At 45.4% G+C, this 22,116-nt stretch overlaps 1 protein-coding gene across 11 annotated transcripts in view; it reads right to left on the bottom strand.

Annotated features, from left to right (window-relative positions):
* The window catches only part of SEPTIN10 (septin 10), a 60,942-nt gene that overhangs the window by 38,561 nt on the left and 265 nt on the right, over positions 1–22,116 (bottom strand). For 8 of the 11 annotated variants that reach the window (XR_008319133.1, XM_053307606.1, XM_053307607.1 and 5 more), the window contains exons 2-3: positions 11,169–11,237; positions 3,066–3,177 (exon numbers count right to left, since the gene is read on the bottom strand). Coding sequence is in view for 10 of the 11 variants with exons in the window: in XM_053307606.1 (XP_053163581.1) it covers positions 3,066–3,177; positions 11,169–11,237 (181 nt within the window). In the remaining variant the exon portion in view is untranslated. Of the gene's footprint in view, positions 1–3,065; positions 3,178–11,168; positions 11,238–20,347; positions 20,912–21,671; positions 21,904–21,947; position 22,116 lie in introns of those variants that run through there. The other 3 variants (XM_053307608.1, XM_053307609.1, XM_053307610.1) reach the window with 3 other exon arrangements.

Raw genomic sequence — 22,116 nt, forward strand, 5'->3', positions numbered from 1 at the left:
AATTTCTGTCAGCCCTTCTGGCACTGATGGAAGGAGTGCCTAGAGTACTGCCTAGACCCTCATCTGAAACCTCCTCTATCTTGGGAAGACCAGGATTGGTACTGCAGATTATAACCGGGGCGGTACCTGTGCTGGAAGGTCAAGGGTTTGAGACTGATTGAAAGTCTGAGCTCTATAATGAGACTTTTTTCAGTTTAGGAACATAGGAAACTGCCATATACTGAGTCAGACCATTGGTCTCTCTAGCTCAGTATTGTCTTCACAGACTGGCAGCAGCTTCTCCAAGGTTGCAGGCAGGAATCTCTCTCAGCCCTATCTTGGAGAAGCCAGAGAGGGAACTTGGAACCTTCTGCTCTTCCCAGAGCGGCTTCATCCCCTGAGGGGAATATCTTGCAGTGCTCACACATCAAGTCTCCCATTCATATGCAACCAGGGCAGACCCTGCTTAGCTATGGGGACAAGTCATGCTTGCTACCACAAGACCAGCTCTCCTCTCCAACCAGCTCTCCTCTCCAGTTTCTCCATCATCTTGTCTGTGTCCTTCAAGAAGAGTCTCTTGCCGTCAAACAGATATTAAATTTTACCCATCATGCCAGGCTCCAGAGGAGCGGACCTGAGCCAGGCATGGCGACGGATAGCGACTGACCCAGCCAGCACCTTGAAGCCCACTTCCATAAGGTGCTTGGCTGTGCTCAGGTGCTGCCTGGTAAGATCAGCAGACTTGGAGAGTGTCAACAGTAACTTGGCCTTAAGGGGCTCAGGTAGATCAGCAATGTTATCCTTTAACGTGTCCCAGAGGGACTGCTGATACTTTACCAGGCAGGCCAAGTAGTTGGCAACCTTAAGGGAAAGACAAGCAGAGGAGTAGAATCTCCTCGCCATAGAGGCTAATTTCCAGCCTTCCTTATCCACCGGAGCTGAATGTTTCCAAGTGGACTTCGCTCACAGTGCACAATCCACCACCAGCGGGTTCAGTGCTGCGTGTTTGAACAGAAACGGGCAAGAAGCCTCTGGGACCCAATACAGACTCTCCATCTTTTTACAAGGAAGAGTGGATGTTACTGGGGCAGACCAAGCAGCTTTGGGAGCATGGACAATGCAGTAGGTTGAGCTACAGATGTGGAAGAAAAGTAGCCATAATCAGGATACTTGATTGTATCCTCAGGAGGGGGTGCCTCCAGGCCTAAAGCCCTCGCCATCTCCTATATTTGCACCCGGAAGGATTTAGTCTCCTCCGTTGGAGAATTAGACAGTTGGTTTGCCAAGTTACTTTCTGGCGACATGCCCAGTTGAGCTTTTGGGACCTCAGAGTCAGGATCGGACGCATAAGACTCCCCATCAGTATCAGGATCCTCAGGCAATGGAGTCCAGGGGCGAGGCCCTGCAGGAAGAACAGGCTGTCCAGGCACAGACAATATCACAGAGGTCGCAGGATCCAGGGCCTTCAGAGGAGCAGGAGCTTGAGGAGATGCAGGCACAGATGGGAGCTGAGGTGCAGGCAATACTGGCAGCACAGATATAGGCGGTGGCGCCCTGTGCATCGGCATAGCAAGCCTCGAAAGGGCAGTCAGTGTGGCAGGGTGTTTAAAAGGGTCAGCAGGATCCAGAGTAAGAGGCATTGGAAGAGCCCCCTGGAGGCGCATGAATTTCCACAGTCTATATTCTTTGAAGTCATATGGCAATGCTGGGAAATTGTTAAAAAAGCGTGAGCGGAAACACTCCCTCGCCCTCAAATGCGGTGTGTCAAAGGCCCCTGAGGAGCTGCTATCTTCCAGGGGGTCCCTAGGGACATGGGAGGCCGAAAAGTGGAAACGCTCCCTCCAGGGCACAGCCAATGGGCAAGCTGATGTTGAGGTAGAAGGGCCACCTGTACGGGTCTTCGGAACAGGCAGAGGCAAACTGGATTTGTCAGTGTCAAGACCCTGGGACAAGGTATAGCCTTTGAAAGTAGAACCTGAGCCTCTTTCCAAGGAATTCCTAAATTCCCCGTTTGCAGAAACAGAGGATGTTGATGGGGTCAGTGCCGAGGCAGGTGCCAACAGTGCTGAGAGGCTAGATACCGCAGATTTTGGCAACGGTGACGGGCTTGGCCTCTGAGTTCCCAGGCGGAGAATATTTTCATACAAAGAGGCCTTCAGTCATAATTCCCTACTTAAACTGGTCTTTTTCTTAAACGATGAAAAGACCTTGCACGTACTGGTATTATGAATATCCCCCAAACATATGAGGCGATCAGCATGGCTGTCAGAAGAGGGCATAGTGCCTAAAGGTCGCACACCTTTAGCCAAGTCTAAAAAAACTATCCAAGGTCAGTCAAATCAGAGTTAGAATGCCAAGTCCAGAACACAATCCAGACAGCAATCAAACACAGTCCAAAGTCAAACAATCCACAAAGAGCAGTAAATCCGAGAGACAGAAAAATAGTCAAAAATACATTCCAGGTCAAAAACAGAAAGGTCAGATAAAGAGCTGTTAGAAAACAGTCCAAGTCAAAATCAAGAAAACAGGCCAAATAACAATATTCACTTTCTAACAGGAACAAGGGAAGAGGAGCAGATCCTTCACAAGGCAACACAAGTGGCAGACAAGAAGGAACTGGAGGTGCTCTGCAGCCGGCTTAGCAGGCTCCGATATCACTATGCTTTACAAGGTCCAGAGAGCACCTAAATGAAGCTATAGATTCTTACGCAGGCCTCCTGCACAGGCGCAGAAGACCCAGTTGTGAGGGACCATAGATCCCTACAGAGATCAGTTTGTTAAATACAATGATATACACACTGTACATTTTAAATAGAACTAGAAACCATATGAGTAACTGCCGCTAACCATAAAGAAGCAATATCACATAAAAAGATAAACAAAAGTTGATTGTAAAGTTTATGATGGGAAACAATTAAGGATAATAAAAAGGCATAATTAAGTTCAGTTACGACACATAACTATCTTATAATCACTATCCAATGGAAAGTGGCAGCAATGTAATCATTGTTCATTGTTTCGGACATTTTAACAAGAAAGAGCTTTCTTTTGCTGCTGACAGCCATAGAAAGGTATATTTCGCTTACCAATACAGAGAATGTTGAAGCAGAAACCCTGATGGATAGATTTGTTAACCAACTGATCTGGTAAGCTATCAAAACCAACATGACCAGACAAGGATAAAGACCGGCAATTCAGCTGTAGAAAAAAAGAGGAACATAAATAAGTTTAAGGAATGCAAGGCTACAAGACTATTGTAAAAAGCAGATTCACTAGAGAATCATTTCCAGCTCCAAGCAAGAGAGCACCCAACATATTTTATAGCTTGTGCATTACAATGTGCCATTTGAGTTAACTTTTTTCCCAACCAAATAAAATTAAATGGGGGCAGATAGTCTGCCAACAGGATTAAAAAAGCATACATGATTGCTGACAAGTATAAGGCCATAAAGGAAGTATAAGTTATGTTCCTTTAGGATGTCCAGGCTACTTACTATAAAGCTTTGCTTCTCAGCTTATTGAGGCTTAGGACTGAACAACTGAATACAATACACACCACCATGGCCCAGTAACATCAGACACTGAGAGCCCTTTCTCACAAGCAGAGAAAAGGCTTCAACATGGCATGGGGATAAAGCCTCAAAAAGCTTACATCTCCCACAGATGAGCAAGTCCTTGCCTCTGGGAGGGCTGATTGCCTGCCCAGACGATCACCAGCTGCTGCTGATTGCTCCGATGACCAGGGTGTTGGGATGCATTGCCCCATGTCGTCCACCCCCGGAGCTCCAATAAAGACCCCCCGCCCCCGAGCCTGCTAGCCATGACTGCTTGCCAGCTGTGGCTGACAGACGGTCACAAAAATGAGGTTAAGGGAGCCCTTGCTCCCTTAACCTCATTTTAAAGGGAGGCTTCATAGGCGGGTTTGCTGCCATGGTACTGCCAGGATAGGACTCTATCCCGGCAGTTCACACGTGTGTGTAAATCCAGGCTGGGCTCCCTTACCCCAGTTTTGCATGTGTGTGTGAATAGCCTCTAACAGTCACAGGAACATAGGCAGCTGCCATATACTGAATCAGACCATTGGTCTATTTAGCTCAGTATTGTTTACAAAGACTGGCAGCGGCTTTTCCAAGGTTGTTCAGGCAGGAATTGCTCTCAGCCCTATCTTGGAGATGCCAGAAAGGTCAACTGATATCAGGAGGCACTACCTACACCGTTTTGCTTCTCTATTCCAGCTGCATCACTCAGCTTCCTCCTTTCCAGAACCACTTTTATTTGTCTATGAATTCCAGAAGCTTCCTGTCCCCTTTCTTTGTTCCATTCCAAATCCTTTCACTTCTATCCTCCTCTTGCACACTCTTTTTTGTCTTTCTGTCAATAAGAAGAGTTCAGAGATTCCTGCCCTAGGCTACAGCTTGGGGTATACAATTGCTAAGAAAGACACTTATTTCTCACAACACACACCAAGTGGACACAACCAAGAGCACATTGTTAAACACCATTTATGCACAACATTTTAAAAAAACAGGTTGTTCACCTGTAACCACTGATCTGGTAGTGATCCGCTGAAGCCATAAGAATGGGTTCTGTGCCTGTGAGGGAACATTCAGGCAGAATTGACTAGCTCCTCGAAGCACTTAGCTCTGCCCCTTGCACGTGGTGCATTTCCTCAGTTCGGATGGGCTAGCATTTTCTCCTCAGTTTCTGGAGGACCAACACTGGAATCCAAGCATCGTATGGCAGCAGTGTACATTTCCACAAATGTTGACACTTCGCATACTGCAGCAGGGACAGCGGGAAGGTCTTATGACTGCAACAGATCACTACCAGATCATTGGTTACAGGTGATCGACCTGTTTATCTGGATTGTGATCCGTTGCAGCCATAAGAATGGGTGACTAACGAGCTGTCAGTCTAGAGGTGGGCATAGTATGCTAAGGTAAGACCCTTTTCAGCAAACCCCTCCCAAAGTTGGCCTGAGCTGGAGAGTGAAGGTCCAAGGCACAATGTTTGACAAAGGTATGCAACTAGGTAAGCTGCAATGCAGATGTCCCTGAGCTCAATTCCTGCCATTTGGGCAGCAGAGGTAGCATAAGCCTTAGTAGAGTGGGCCCATATAGTTTTAGGAGGGTCCACTTTTTGGTGCTCATAAGCCAAAAAAAAATCAACTCCACGATCCAATGTGAGTGTCTCTGTCTTGATCTTTGGCAACCTTTTATGTTACCCTTGTAACCCACAAAAAGCTGTTTTGTCTTTCTATAGGGCTTGGTCAGTTTCAAGTAGAAGAGGAGAACACATCTCACATCCAAGGAATGCAATGAGCGTTCGAGAGACATTGTGGGATTCCGGAAGAAGGTAGGCAAGACAGTGTCACTATTAATATGGAAGTTAGTGACCACTTTAGGCCTGAATTCGGGGTCCATGCGAAGCACCACCTTGTCCTCATGGAATTTTGCATAGGGACATCTATACATAGTACATTGAGCTTGCTGACACAGTGAGCCTTCGTTATAGCTAACCACTTGAGAGTCACCATTTTCGAAGGTACCATAGCCATGGGCTTGGATGGGGGCTCTGTCGGGGCTGAAAGGGCAAGGGATAGGCTCCATTAATCAGTGGGCTGCCAGATAGGCAGGTAAAGGTTGTTTAACCCCTTAAGGAATTGCTTTGAGTCCAGATGAGAGAAGACAGTTTTCCTGTCCCATCTGGGATGACAAGCAGAGACAGCGGCCAGGTGAACAGCAGCCAGGTGAGGAGAGGAGAGCTGGTCTTGTGGCAGCAAGCATGACTTGCCCCCACAGATAAGCAGGGTCTGCCCTGGTTGCATATGAATGGGAGACTTGATGTGTGAGCACTGTAAGATATTCCTCTCAGGGGATGAAGCTGCTCTGGGAAGAGCAGAAGGCTTCAAGTTCCCTCTCTGGCTTCTCCAAGACAGGGCTGAGAGAGATTCCTGCCTGCAACCTTGGAGAAACCGCTACCAGTCTGTGAAGACAATACTGAGCTAGATAGACCAATGGTCTGACTCAGTATATGGCCATTTCCTATGTTCCTAACTTTGATGGAGACACCGGCCAGGTTACTGTGCTTCAGAGATGCGAGGTAGAGCAAGACTTCTCAGGAAGTAGCAGCACTAGGCAGGAAACCATGTTCCTGAGCATAAAGTCTGAACCGCTTCCACTTGCTATTGTAGTTTTACATAAGTAGATTTCTCTCGGTCATTAAGGAGATTGTCAATCAAGAGATTATCCTCCACACAGTCAAGTTCAGATTTTTTTATGGCAGGATGGTGTAGCCTTCCGCTTTCTTGTAGAAGATCCTCGCATTGGGGCAACCCTTCGACAGTCTGAGTGCCTATTGGAACCATGGCTGCCAGGGCCACCATGGTGCAATCAAGATGCAGTCTGCAGATTCCTGATGGATTTTCGCAAGTACTATGTTTAGCAGAGCGTAGGGCAGAAAAATGTATAGAAACCGTCGATCCAAGTTGAACTGGAAAGCATCCCCTGTGGAGCCACAACCAATGCCCGCCCTTGAACAGTACTGGGGGTACTTCCTGTTTGCGGGCATAGCAAACAGGTCGATTTCTGGTGTACCCCAGGCACAGAACGACGGATGGAGGTATTGGAAGTTAACTTCCCATTTGTGTTGCTGCAGATAAAGTGAGGACCTGCTGAGGTGGACCACCAGGGTGTTTTCTACTCCTTTGGTGTGAATTGCAACCAGGCCTATCTGCCACGGAATGAACCAGTTCCAAATCTGCAGACTGAGCATGCAAAGGGAGGGAGAGACCATCCTTCCTTGATGGTTTAAGTAGGCAATTGCTGTGGCATTGTCCAGGCTGACCTGGACATGCTGGCCTGTCAGGGATGGCTGAAAACATTTGAAATCCTGAAACACCTCCAGGAGCTCCAAGAAATTGATGTGCATCTGGCAGTAGCTCAGAGACCACAGGCTTTGAGCTTGAAGATCCCTGCAATGGGCTCCTCAACCCCATAAGGACGTGTCCGCTGTCAGCCATGCAGAAGGTTGGGGTCCCCAGAAGGGGACTCCAGACAGCAGATTGGTCCGTTTTGTCCACCACTGTAGGGACACCAGGATCGGCAGCGGAATTGTTAGTAGCATCTGACATTGTCCACTGAACAAAAAATGGAGAGAAACCAAAGTTGGAGACGTCAGAGACGTAGTTTGGCAAAGTGCACAGTGGAGTTACATGATGCCATGAATCCTAGTTTTTGTACTTTGTGGGGTTTTTGTCTGGGCTGCCCCATGAATGAAATCACCAGTGCCTTGATGCGGAGGAAGCGTTCCTCAGACAGAAATGCACATTGTAGCTGTGCATCGAGGACCATTCATATGTAGGTCATTTGCTTGGCTGGCTCTAGTCTGGACTTCAACCAGCTGACCTGAATGCCCAGATCCTTGAGTAAACTCAGGATTGTCGAGACCTGCAAAGCTAACTCAGTTTTTTGCCTTCCTGTCAAAAGCCAGTCATCCAGGAATGGAAAAATGGTTATGCCTTGTGCCCAAAGGTGAGCCACTACGACAGCCATGCACAGGGCGTAAATACACAGGGCGCCTTCGTAAATACAAAGGGCGCCATCAACAGTCCAAATGGCAGGACATTGTACTGGTAGATTGTGGACCATCCCTCCCCATGGATGAGAGGAAGGATGCTCTGCAACGTCACCATGCAAAACCTGTGCACATCCACAGGATGGTTCAGCCACCGTAGATCCATGATTGGTCTCAGGCCCCATTCTCGCCTGGGGACCTGGCAGTAATGGGAGTAAAAGCTCCACCACTGATCTGTCCACCAAACAGGTGATATCACCCCCTTGTGCAAGAGAGTCTGAACTTCCTCCATCAGTAATGGGGATGCAGGCGTGTACTTGATCCCACTGAATTCTGGTAGGGTCTCGAGCTCTATGGCATAGTCCATCTGGACTATGCGAAGGACCCAGCAGACTGATGTTATGTTGCGCCACGTGAAGGCATGACTTACCAGCCTGATGCTGGAGGTGGCTAAGATGGTATTTTGGAGAAAAGTCGATAGTAGAGGCTCTTGAGTGAGGTGAATCAGTGGACTGACCCCATGATCAAAGATGCTGTTTGTTGGAATCAGCAGGTTTAGGACGCTGAGCTTGTGAAGCCCTGGACGTTTGGTTGAAAGGCTTCCTTCCGAAATGTTGCTAAGATTTGCAGAAGTCTCTCTTGTCAGTTTGTTTATGTAAATACTGCCGCTGGGCATTTTGGCAGTACTTAGGTGTGAATGATTGGGCAGGTGCTGAAAACGTTTTTGCTGTTGACTTTGACTTTTTAATGGATTCCATCGTGGCATCCATTGTCTCACAGAAAAGACCCTTCCCATCAAAAGGCAAATTTTCTACTCTGTCCCTCATGTCGGGCTGCAGCACGGTTGAGCGTAGCCAGGCACGCCTCATCAGTACAATAGCACCAGCTAGGGTTCGAGACACAGTCTCTGCTAAGTATTTGACACTGGCCAACTGTTGACGAGTGAGGAGTATCACTTTAGTATGGATGTCATTAAACTTTGCCAGTAACTCCTCTGGTGAAAGGTCAGCTTGTTCTTGGAAGAGATCATCCCAGAGAGAATGTGTGTATTTGGCAAAGCAGGCCATATAATTAGCAATTTTTACCACAAGACACGATATGGAATACATTTTTTGTCCTAAGATGTCCAACATGCATCCCTCTATGTGCTCTGTGTTATCTCCCAGATTTGGAGGAAAATGCACAATCCACCACAATTGAATTGGCTTAAGGAGGAAGTAATCCTCGTCCTCCTGAATCCTATATAAATTCTCCAGATGCTTAGAGGTCGGAGCAGGTTTGTAGGTTTGCCATGCAGATTTGGCCACTGTGGATATAACCAGCAGCACAGGTAGATGAATTGACTGGGTCGAAGCTTCAGAACTGAGGAACCTGTAAACTAGATCCTCTACGTCCAGAGTTTGCTTTTTTAATTCCAGGCCAAGTGCCAACGCCATCTCAGAGATTTGTCGGTGGTCCGAATGCATCTCTTCATTCAGAGAAATGTTATCATTGGTACCACCTTGAGAGGCGGTTCATCAGGACGCAGATGAACTTGAAGTCAAAGAAGTGGAAGAATCAGATTCATGGTCCTCTGTTAGTATTACAGTGGGACGACCAGAAGGAGCAGGGACCTTCTTCTTAAGACACTGTATGGGTGGAGGAAGAAGTCGTGTCATGTTCAGCTGGACGACTGTTTTGTGGTCAAGGTCGAAGCATTTCTGCAGTCTGTGTGGAAGTGCAAGACAGCAAGATAGGAAGCTCCAGTCTCATGTCTAAAATCAGAGGGGTAACCTACATCAATATAGAAGTCAGAACCAGAGCCAGCATTGGCAATGGGGTGACTTGAGTCAACGTTGAAACCAATGGTGCAATCAGGGTAGGCAGGTCCAGAGGAGTAACTTGAGTGCCTGCAGGGTCCATTGACAGAAAGAGTTGGTGTTGAGCTTTCTAAAGTTTGTAGTCCTGGTAGTCTGAGGGAAGTTCCGGAGAATGCAGCTACGCAGCATCTCCGCCACCCCAGTCACAAAATAAGCCTTGCGTGGTTACATATTCTCTGGTTGCCCTCTAGACATGTGGATTTGTAGGTTGTGGTGTCAAAAGTTGGCTCACTGTAGGATGAAAAGGCTGAAATGCTGATGAAATCAAAGCACATGGCGTCTTTGGCATCGACAAAGCCATGCCACCACCTTTGGCATCAAGCCTGTGGCTCAAAAACCCATAGAAGGTGGAGCTCGAAAGTGTGCTTTCACTAGAGTCAAGCAAGTTCAACAATCGTTGGGCATCGCCTGGTCCCAAATTGGCTTCCATGTTGCCGTCCTCAACATCGACACTAAAGGAAATCGGCGAAGGATGGGAAGCTTGTGGAGTCGGGTGAGCCCCTTGTGGAGTCGGGTGAGCCACTGAAGAAGGTGACTGCTTCAGCATCATGGCTGGTGAAAGGGAATGCTCTCGACGCCAAGTGGACGATACCCTAGCTGGTTGTCTAAGATGTCTAAGTGGATGTCGAAGCTCAGTGTCAATCCATGGGGGATGCACGATCCAGGATCACATCAGGAGTCACCGGACGAGACCAAAGCATCATGGGTACTGACTTTGGCACTTTGAATGTGCAGGGAGGTGCTGATTTAGCAGCCAGCCATTACCTTTGGTCATCACAGACTCCACACCACCTCTGAGTCTTCTACTACTAAAGAACATAGGTGAAGGAGAGTACTTGTGAGATTCCTATATATCAAAATAGAGCAGAGCTGGATCTAACAACATCCACATCTCATTCTGTGGATGCAATTATGTCAACATCTTTCCTTTCTCAAATATTCCATAGCCCATGTACACTGTTCCCTCCAAGGTATGCACGTTTGCACGTACTCACAAGTTTTTGGATTTCTGCTCAGTTCATTTTAGATTCCGCTCAGGTTGGACCTGGAAAGCCCCATTCTGAATGCAAGTGCACGCACACTGCCTTGATACTGCCGCCCAGAACAAAACTCATTCCGCACAGAGATGGGGGGGAAATTAGAGGGACCACTGACCATGTAGATCTTCCATCTTGCTCTCAACCCTGAGCATATTAAAATGAAATCAGGTTTCATTCACATTAATAGGACTTACTTTTAGGTAATGCGTTTAGAATCAGAGTGTTAAGCTCTCTCTTAGTCAGTAGTTTTCCTTTCTGTTTAAATACATGAGACTGCATGTACTCAGGAAGCTGGTGGAGTTTTTATGGAAAATAAAGATATGCAGGAGGTTCTATTGTGTACAACCACAATGGGAAAACAGTGGTGGGGTGTACCCTTAAAATATACCTTCAATCATTCATAAGCAAGCACCAAATACAATGACTAAAAATACTACAAGACAATGGCCATAATTAGCTGTAGTCTATTACTAATGCTTATGGCCATACAGTGTAGTCAGAGTCATATTGCCAAACTGAATTATAATCTAGCCTAGAGAAACTTGATATTTGGGGGATTTTTAAAATTTCAATTGATACCTTTTATAGAGAACTACTGCAATTCACACAGAGCACACTTGACCAGGTTTATATCATTCCATTTGACCTTAAGCACATCATCTATATATTACCTAAAATAGTAATATGAAGTACAATCATTTGTGTCTTTACTCACTCTCTTTACATCCTGATTATCTTGCGGGGAATTAGAGGGTGCCCTCATTCCAATATCGTATTGATAGCGCTGGGGGGGGGGAGAGCAGAACAAACAATTAGAGAGAGAAAATTAAAGCACAACACTCTAAAGACACAGGATGTAACACACATTGTTGTATAGTATATTAGAAAAACAGTATAAGGTCTCTTGCAGAAGGTTTTCAGCACAAAAACAACAAGTGCAGAGACTGACATCTGCAAAATGTCCGCAAAATGTCTGACACCTTGCATTTGGAGAAGAAATCACACTAGTCCCCATGCATGCCACTTTGAATTATACGACAGAAGCAGGAGCAGCTTGTCCCAATGAGCCATGGGCTACCAAACGAGGTATAGCTGCCTCTGGTTCCTGGCAGCTACATTTTCACCTTTCTCTCCAATCCCACTCCTGGGTTAATGAGAGCAGCCATAATGAGTCTGCAGGCTAGCCATTCATCAGGTAGAGCTGTGTAGGCTGGTCAATGATTAACCAGCCAGCACAGCTCTATCGGATGAATGGCTATCCTGCAGGCAGGATGGCTTACATTAACGCTGGGCAGGGGGCAGGGGGGGAGGCACAAATGGAGCTGCTGAAAACCCAAGGTAGCTGCACCTTGTTTGGTGGCCCCTCTGGCTTGTTAGGATGAGCCGCTACTGGATGGAAGAAGGTGGAATATAAATGTAGTAAATATTCCATTTTCTACATACTACCCAAACTAAAACTGATAGAATTATCTAAGCCAAAACAGTTACAACACGAGTTACTAGCTGATTTTGTGGAACTGCCTTTTATCATATCCTGACAAATTCTATCTAAAGCTAGCATTACTTCATCTCCCTAGAAATCAACATACTTTTATTTCTCTCCTTGTCAATGTTCCTTCTAAAACTTAAAGTAAATTTGTGCCCTCAGAGTTGGTGTCGACTCCTGGCAACCACAGAGCCCTGTGGTTTTCTTTGGTAGAATACAAGAGGGGTTTACCACTGTCATCTCCCGTGCAGTGTGAGATGATGCCTTTCAGCATCTTCCTATATCACTGCTGCCCATAGGCTGAGAAACATACCAGCGGGGATTCGAACCAGCAAACTCTTGCTCCCTAGGAATGTTACTTCCCTGCTGCATGCTTACTCAGAAATAAACCCCACTCTGTTCAAAGCCACTTACTTACTCCTGCATAGGATTACAAACTACAGGTCATTTCATGTATGCAAAATGGCTGGTCCCCTGCAGCCCTCTGCCTCCTCTGCACAGGATTGCATAGGGAAGCCCAAATGTGAACAAGAGCTGCTCACAGAGAAAAACTGCAGGCATTTTCATAAACTATGACTACACTTTTTTACAGTCATCAGGACCAGGACAATGTCTGTGTTCTGTTCTCATGTGTAGTACAACCCAAACTATAGCTTCCCCACAGGAGAGACCAAGAAAAGACACAACCTGTTTGCATGTGACAAGTGGCCCTAAGTAGCAACAGAGGAAAGCCCTTACAATAAGTCATTCCCTACGGCCTTTGGCTATGGCGATGATGGGAGTCCAACAACATCTGGGAATTCAAATCTGAGAACCCCTGTGCTAGGGGTTAGAGTAAGACCAAGATCGGACTAGCTAAAGTTAATCTGGGGTATTTAAAACCCAAAGGGCAGCAAGGCTGTTCTGCAGAGATGAATACCCTAGGAGAAGGAGTATCAATGACCAATTCATTAACAAGTCCACTCTGTTCTCCAAAGGATGGCTGACATGACCGACAGCCCTCTGTTGACAGGACCTGCCGGGACTGCTGTGCAATGTGAAGGGCAGTCCTGATGGTGTAACACAACAGGACTGCTGCACTTCCAAGCAGCTGTAGAGCGCTTTTTGTCTTGGAAACAATGGAAAGAGCTCATTCCACAGCAGCCCTGTTGCACTACACAGCCCTGTTAGTTATCTTTCGAGTTGCATAGCCGCCCCAGCAGGCCCTTAACATCGATGAAGGGCTACCCATGTCAGCCATAACGTAACCAAACCAGGTAAAGGCACCGTTTGCATTGCCTACGGTAGGAAATTTCAACTGACCCTTTGGAAAATGTTTTTGATTCCAACCATTTTTTAAAAAATTGAGGTGTAATTCTTACATACTTTTAAAGTGTACTGGAGCTTTTCCAAAGTGCAATTTACTCCTGCTTCACTACAATTAGGATTTGGGGGGTGGGGAGGGAGTTCAGATGAGGAGGGATTTACAGCAACTTCAGTAAAGTAACAGCAAGGTGCTATTTATACACCCAGGGGCATTATTCAGCCTTTTTCATGACAATTGAACCTTAATGTGTAATATGCAAGTCTTTTTAAAGATGAACTTTTGGGGAGTGTTGAAAACTGATGTGTGTGATACTCCAAAAATTGTTATTACTTTTATCACAAAATTTTGTGGTAAATAAAGTATTTATTACTTTTGTGATGAAGTAAATTTTTGTGGAGCCACCCGCAGACAAGCTGGAGACACTCCTGAGATTAAGAGTGAGATTGAGGTGTGAAAACCTGTCTGGGAGTGGCCACCCCTCTCAATTCCACTCCTGGACAGACTTGCTTCCTGCGCCCTGCAGCCTACTAGATGGTCCAGAGCTCCATCTAATACTGAGAGATAGATAGATAGATAGATAGATAGAATATTTCCCAGTGTTCTAGCATTCTATCGGAAATACACTGTATTATTTATTTTTCTTTGTAAACCACTTTGTGAACTTTGGTTGAAGAGAGGTATATAAATATTCATAGTAGCAGGACAGGAAGGTCCAGCTACTGCAAATCCAGCGCAGGTTTCAAGCTCTGTAGTGGGAGATGAGGGGGAATGTTGGAGACTTTATGTCTAGTACACAGAAAAAGCAGAGCTAGAGCGGGGAATCAGGAAGTTTGCTTTCCCTTCCATTTGGTTTTCCTTAAAAAAACACAACTCCTCCACGGTGTTCTTGTGCAAGAACAGCAATACATCAAAGCAACCCAACAACGCTGATAAAGAAAATAGTAATAATAGTTCTCTGGTGTCTGTGTGGTGCCCTGCTGTCCCATGAAATATCCTTTTCAACTAGGTAGTGATGTGGTAGATCTTCCAGTTGCAGTAGTGTACTGGTGATCTGGTGTAGTGTACTGCTGATGTGGAAAAAATATTTTAACAAAATCTCCAGGAGACAGTAAGAATGAAATACGCTTCCATTCCAGAGAGAAGTTTCCCACCTGCTGGCCCCATCCCTAGTGAGACCACAAAACATGCTTTGGAGTTAGTGCTCCATTACAGTAGCTGGAGTTTCCAATTGATCTAGCATGCACTTACTGTTGAGCAAGAACACTGGGATTTATTTTTTTTAAAGACAGAAAATTACATTTGGTGTACACATGTGTACTCCCCACATTCTCTTCAATACCTGGGCACCAGTGAATGTCCCAATAGAAAGCAGGAAGTGGGGGCCTCCTCTACAACCCTATTGGCCAGAAATGGGCAGGATGGACGTGGGGGGAGCCGGCTGTGTGAACAAACCAATGTTTGAAAAACCGTAACGAAGCATAATCAACCGTAATAAAAGGCAGCAATGTGAATGGCCTTGATTTACTCTGGTTTATGCTTATTTATGCTTGTATGCACTTTGTATGCACACTGGAGAGCCAGTGTGGTGTAGTGGTTAGAATGCTGGACTAGGACCGGGGAGACCCGAATTCAAAACCCCATTCAGCCATGAGACTTGGCTGCATCACTTCAGTCTGTGGGTGGCAGCTCATAAGACTGAATGCTCATTCATACAACAACATTCCTTGTACAAAGATAACTAGTTGTCAGGGAGAATTATTCTAGCTGAGCTTTCTCCATGGCACCCAGTTTTCTATGGATAGGGAATTTTTCTGGCCAATGTGGTGTAGTGGTTAGAGTGCTGAACTAGGACCAGGAAGACCCGAGTTCAAATCCCCATTCAGCCATGAAACTAGCTGGGTGACTCTGGGCCAGTCACTTCTCTCTCAGCCTAACCTACTTCACAGGGTTGTTGTGAGGAGAAACTTAGGTATGTAGTACACTTCTCTGGGCTCCTTGGAGGAAGAGCAGGATATAAAACGTCAAACTAAATAAAAAATAAAATAAATATACACTCATCCTAAATTATACCACTTCCTCTCTCTGTAAAGCCCCCAGTCTGGGGAACCTCCTGGTGAAGAAGACACAACTTGCTGTTTTGCAGTTCTTCATAGTTCAGTTTGACAAGAGTAATTATTTCCCCTAAAATGATCACTGCATTGAAATAAACACATCCGCAAAAAACAGGATACCATTACATGGCTAATCATCCAGCTAGAGCCATTCTTCACTTTGCAACAATGCTGCAACATGCCTATCAAATGTCGTTTATTTCTCTGTGTTCCTGAACTTCTGCCAAAGAGGATACTTGTAGATGCAAGTTTTAATCAGGAAACTAAATGATTCAATGTCTGCTAAAGATACTGAAATCATGTTCAAAACTTTTGCAAGCTTGAACATTAAAACATCTTTGCTAGAAGTTATTTATATTTTATTTGCCTTTGATATAATGAATGCAAATGCCATGTTTCATTTTTCATTACTTTTTTTCTAATCCACACAATAATATAAACCCACATAATCTACACCTGCAGAAGACTGTCCTTACACTGCAGCATCCACTTACATCATGCACAGCTGCAACTGATTTTTTTGGTTTTGGTTTTTAAAGGGCAATAGTTACCACAGGCAACAATGAAGATTAATTGCTCTATCGTCTACTTCTGCTAAGTATGGTACAAAAATAAGTTCACATCAGTGCATGTGCTGTAAAATCCAACACTCAAAATATTCAAAGTACTGCTGGTACAATGCAAAGTTACTCACAGCTACATTACTAAAGGGCCATTTGACTCCAAGAAAATGTTAGAAGCTCTTACACTGCTTTGCTACTCAGAATCAAACTGGCACCAGTTAGTCATCTCATGGGTGGAGTGGCTATACAGTGCCAGTAAAACTGAATGAGATCCAAACTGACGCAATGAACAACTCTATATAGGCATTCTAAAGACTGCCAGAGCTCCAAATATAAAAATGCTTGCTTTGTTTCTTGTCTACTTGTAATTTACTAAGTGATCCCAGTTTGGTTTTTACACCAAAACAGTGTCCAATTCATTGAGTATTTAGATTTTAGAAATATATTTTAACAAAATCCTTCACTCTGTGTGTGTTTTTTCCACCACCCCCATGAGGTAGGAAATAAATGTCTATGTTTTTTGGCTGGTAAAATCAAAGACATTCAAGATTTGAGAGCTGAACGTATTGCAGAGCTCAGTCAGCTGGAGGGCATAACACAGGAGTTTTTAAAAATCACCAATATAGGCTTAGTTGATGGTTCTGGTGAGATACAACACGGCACTTTCTGAATCCTAGCATCTGTATTGCTTATCCTGACTTATAGAGGAGAGCCCCCGTTATCCACAGAGGGGCCACTGATAGCAAAACTGTGGATAAAGAGGCATTAGGGCAATGGGAATTGGGGGGTTAGGTTCCTGAGGCAGCAAAAAATGGGACAAAAAGGACTGGAAATGGAGGAAGGAGTGCCCAACCATGCTCGTTGTGTACCCAGCTGTTCAGCAATGTCCCCCCAAAATCATGGAGTTTGTTTTTGTTTGTTTTTTTAAACATGAAAAATCACATTATTTTAGTTGTTTTCACAAACACTAGCTGACTAGATGCACATAGTGCACATAGATGCACATAGCATCTACACCCCTAGTTCTCCCTGGCTACCCCCCTTCAGCCCCCTCTCCCTAACTCTTCCCTCAGGCGTCTCTAGCCACCGCCCGCCCTCTCGCTTCTCTCCCCCCCTCTCCCCGCTTGTGGTTTCTGACCGGCTTGCTGGCCCATTTGCTCCTGCTGCCGCTTCCTCACACCGGCGGCTGCATAGTGCCCGCCACGGCCAGTCCCGATGCCGTCTGCCCGCGCATCCGCCATTTCCCTGGGCAGCAGCTCAACAGCCTCATGAATCCTGCCGCACGTGAGCTCCGCCGCCCAGCCAATCCGGCGCCTCGGCTTCCTAGCCAATCCGCTGGGTTGCCGGGACACATCCCCACAGAGGCACGTCTACGGGGATTAATAATACAGATGAGCCACAAAATGGCTCCTGTCCTCAAACTGGCAAGTGGAAGTGACCTCAGGGGTCATTTCTTCCCATCCCCGACCCACGGATATGTGAGTCTTAACCCTTTAATTGCCAATTGTTATCATGTATACAGAGGTCGGGTGGGAAATACCCAACCGCAGATACATGAAACCATGGATGCTGGGTCAGCGATTAGTGAGGTTTGCCTCTGCTACATTCCTTTGCATGTTTCATCAGAATTAAATCTCAGTGTATCCAATGAGGCCTACTCCCCTAGCAACTGTATTTACAATTGCATCCTTATAATGTCATTTATAATGGCGTCTCTAACCACCGCCCGCCCTCTCGCTTCTCTCCCCCCCCCCGCTTGTGGTTTCTGACCGGCTTGCTGGCCCGTTTGCTCCTGCTGCCGCTTCCTCACACAACTATATAATTGACTAAAATGACATTTGACTAAGGTTTCCTTAAGTGGTGCAGCTGGGAAATGCTTGATGGTTGCCAGTTCGAATCCCCGCTGGTACTGTATCGGGCAGCAGCAATATAGAAAGATGCCGAAAGGCATCATCTCATACTAAGCAGGAGGAGGCAATGGTAAACCCCTCCTGTATTCTACCAAAGACAACCACAGGGCTCTGTGTGCGCCAGGAGTCGAAATCAACTTGACGGCACACTGTACCTTACTTTACACTTGACTATCATATTTTTTTGCCAATTTTTCCTTTTACATAGAAAAGCAGCTTTTAACTCAATATGTTTGATGAATGTCATCATTTAGTTTTAAGATATTACAGGTGCAGATGTTACCTTTTTGTCTTATATTCTGATTTGCCTTTAAAAGTAACCTGGTTTTTAAAAGAGACCTAACTGAGTTTAAAATATAATTATTCAATGGTTTATAATCATCAGGTTTTATCCGTCCTGCTCTTAGATAAGCATGCATAGAATTACAGCCCAATCCTCTGCACATTTATCCAGAAGTAAGCCCCACAGACTGCAATGGAGCTTAAATTAAGGTTCAATATTTACATGGGAGGCATTGGTGTGGTGTGTGCTTAAATCCATACAATCCTAGAGTAAACATGCACAGGACTGTAGCCTTAAATGTACAGATTTAAGCACAACACCACACTGATTTATGCCTGATGTCTCCCATGTAGACAGCACAGATGAGCTGTGAATTTTAAAAATTTCAAATCAGTACCAACTGACATGCAGTAAACAGCTAGTTTCAGCAAAGTCATATTGACTGAGCATAGTGGTTGGCTAAGCATGCAGAAGCTGTAGACCAGGCAATAAAAGCTTGGCAAAATGAACAAATAGCCACTCCCTGTGCTACAACTCTAAGACACAGAAATCCACCCTAACATCAAAGCTGTGCTTGGATAAGGCAAAGATTTTCAGGGTCACTCCAGTGACAAAATTCTAACAGGGAAATAGTTCGACAACTAACAGTCTTAGAATGCTTAACTTGTTTTCTTTTCTTAAGCAACTGAAAGATCCTTCAAGGATGGAAGCTACAGAAACAAACATTAATTGAGGCATTTGTCTCTCTCCTAACACTACGTCTATTATATCTACATTCCATGACAGCAATAGTCCATGGTCATGCTCAGGCACTATCTCTGTACAATTCATTTCAACATTTCAAATGCCCACAAAAACCTGCACAACAGTAAGATTATTATGAGGAGAAATCATACTCGAGCCCTAGCAAATGCAAGACAGCATGTGAAGAACAGATAGGTGCTTGCTAATTTATTTGTTTTAAGGCAAGAGCATAGTGTTCACAGGGCTGGAGGACATCTCTTGGTTAGAGATTACTTATGTTATGTGCAAACAACACACAGAACAGGGGCATGGAGGAAAAACTTTGGGAAAAGAGAAGTGTTGTACATAAGCACTGGAAGTTATTCAGAGGCCATGTACTGGTAAATGAGGGACAGTTCACATAAACAAGCATATTGTGAATGCAAAATGAAAGCATCCATATAGCATCCGGCAGCACATGCCCTAACAGCTACTTCAGTATCTGTCCAAGTCATAAAACACATTTACTATGCTAACAATTGGCTAATGGTGCAGCAGAGAAATGACTTGCCTAGTAAGCAAGAGGTTGCTGGTTCGAATCCCTGCTGGTAAACACCTATATTGAGCAGCAGTGATATAGGAAGTTGCTGAAAGGCATCATCTCACACTGCAAGGGAGGAGACAACAGTAAACCCCTCCTGTATTCTACTAAAGAAGATCACATGGCTCTGTGGTCGCCAGGAGTCAACACTGACTCGAGGGCACAACTTTACGGTACATAATCCCAAAGCTGTTGAACACAGTTTTGGTAAAGTTAAATTCAGTGGGAAACTGGATTAAGCTGACTATCCCAGCCCTTACGAAGGTCTAGTTCTCACAAACAGCAGATGAGAAGGTGGCTGTATCACTTCAGTCTGTGGGTGGCAGCTCATAAGACTGAATGCTCATTCATACAACAACATTCCTTGTACGAAGATAACTAGTTGTCAGGGAGAATGATTCTAGCTGAGCTTTCTCCATGGCACCCAGTTTTCTATGGATAGGGAATTTTTCTGGCCAACGTGGTGTAGTGGTTAGAGTGCTGGACTAGGACCAGGGAGACACGAGTACAAATCCCCATTCAGCCATGATACTTGCTGGGTGATTCTGGGCCAGACATTTCTCTCTCAGCCTAACCTACTTCACAGGGTTGTTGTGAGGAGAAACATAAGTATGTAGTACACAGCTCTGGGCTCCTTGGAGGAAGAGCAGGATATAAAATGTTATAAATAAATAAATATTCAGTTGAGTAATTCCTGTCCTACAGTCTGAAGTATAGCCCAGAACCAGGTGAACCACTTGATCTGAGGAGGCCTGAACGAAGCACTTGGCACATGAGCCTGTGTGTGTTTACTCAAAAGTAAATCCCACTATGTTCAGAGGGGCTCCCTTCCTAGCAAGTGTGCACATGATTGCACAACAGCTCTCCCAACCCCAACCCTCAATTTGATTGAGTCAATTGCCACCACTTACAGTATTGCCTGGTTCTGCGCAGCTGCAATTATAATCCGGTGGATGATGACTTCTTGCTCATGCCCAGCACACAACTTTATGGACTAACTCCAGCATGCCCTTTGCCTGTTGCTTCAGAGTGCTTCATGGCAGCCCTACAGTCCCACAGCTTCTTGGCTTTTTACTTTGCCTTAAATTGATAAAGCTCTTACTATGCCTATAGTTGCACTTGTATCGGTTTTTATGTCTTTTATGCCTCTACACCTTTCATATAACTTCTTGATGCATTTTTGCTTTTTTATGTCTTTATGATGCCTTTTATAAACATTTGTATCAATTTTTTTACCCCTATTAACTACTGTCAACTGCAATCTTCAGATCTAACCATTAAGGGTCATTTAGTTTGCGGTCTTGCTTTTGTTTTAGACAGCCATAGTTTTATTTTAATCTATTTCTGATTTTTATAGTCTTTTATCATATGCTTGTATTGTGTTATTAATCCCTAGGCTTTTAATATATACTTTTAATATGTAATCACCCCTTATACTTTATGCTGATCTATGAGCGTAATAAAGATTGATTTGATTTGAGGTTGAGTCAACTGGCTTTGAGAAAACCATAAAGGCAGAGTTTAAGCACCTGAACATGAAGGCTAGAAGAGAAGAACTCAGGCATTCTATTACAGAACAGGAGGCAAAACAAGGTAACGTGTGGGAAATCTGAAGCTCTGTGAGAGCAATACATGAGAAAAACTAAAAGTATGTCATAGGAGCCAAAGGATAGCAAGACCGTGCATCGGATGAAGAGGGCTAGGCTCTACACCCATGAAAATTTATTGCCACAATAAATCTGTTAATCCTTAGGGTGCCACAAGCCTGGTTTTGGAAAAACTTGTTAGAGAAGCCAAGGGTTTTGATGAATTCGTGCACTATTTTCAAAACGAGTGATCAAGATGCACAGGATGGGGCTGCTTGCGGAAGGCTTTGCCGTGAAGTTATATCTATTTTCGATTGTGTGACGTCATTCCGAGACATTCGGGGTTTCGCTTGTGGACGTTCTTTGTTTCTAAAGGTCTAGATAGTCACAGAACTCGTTTTAGGGAAGGGAAAGTTTTCCTTGGGGAACGGGGAGCCCTGGAAAAGTTTACGCCCCTACTGGCGGTCTCGAGAAAGAGATAAAGATTGAAAGGGATCGCACCGGCGCTACGGCAGGGCAGCCAGAAAAAAAGGAGCCTGTGGGGATGCCGCCACGAAAGCAGGCAAGGGACGGGAGGATGGGAAGAGAAGCCCGAACAGTTGCGAAAAGAAGGGAAGCTGGGGGGGTGGGGTGGGGGAAGGAGCCTTACCTCACGGCCACACACTCGCAACCCGAGTGATCTACTGCCGAGTTAGGCAAGCCCAAACCCCCTGAAGTCCAGGACCTTAGGCACGCCCAGCCCTGCACTGCACTGGATCGCGCAGCCCAGCAAATTCAACCTCGTGTTTCTTGCTTCACCCGGGAGAAAGTCCAACGGAACTGCTCCCAGGTGAAGCACGCATGGAGATCGAACCCGAGGAAGGCCGTTGGCGGGGATCGCCGTCCACCTCAACATTCGCCCCCCTCCAGCGCGCGCGGGACTTACCAGCTGCCGGGCCACATCGGAGGAAGCCATGACATGAGGGGAGGGGTCACCGCGCGCCACAAAGAGCAGAGGGAGGTGGGGATGGTAGGAGCGAGCGCAGAATTCCCAACTCCAATCCCAATAGCTGGAATGCAGCCGGCGTCAATGAAAGGCCTCGTGAAGAGAAGGG

This window comes from Hemicordylus capensis, chromosome 3 (assembly GCF_027244095.1).
Source record: "Hemicordylus capensis ecotype Gifberg chromosome 3, rHemCap1.1.pri, whole genome shotgun sequence".
Taxonomy (NCBI): Eukaryota; Metazoa; Chordata; class Lepidosauria; order Squamata; family Cordylidae; genus Hemicordylus; species Hemicordylus capensis.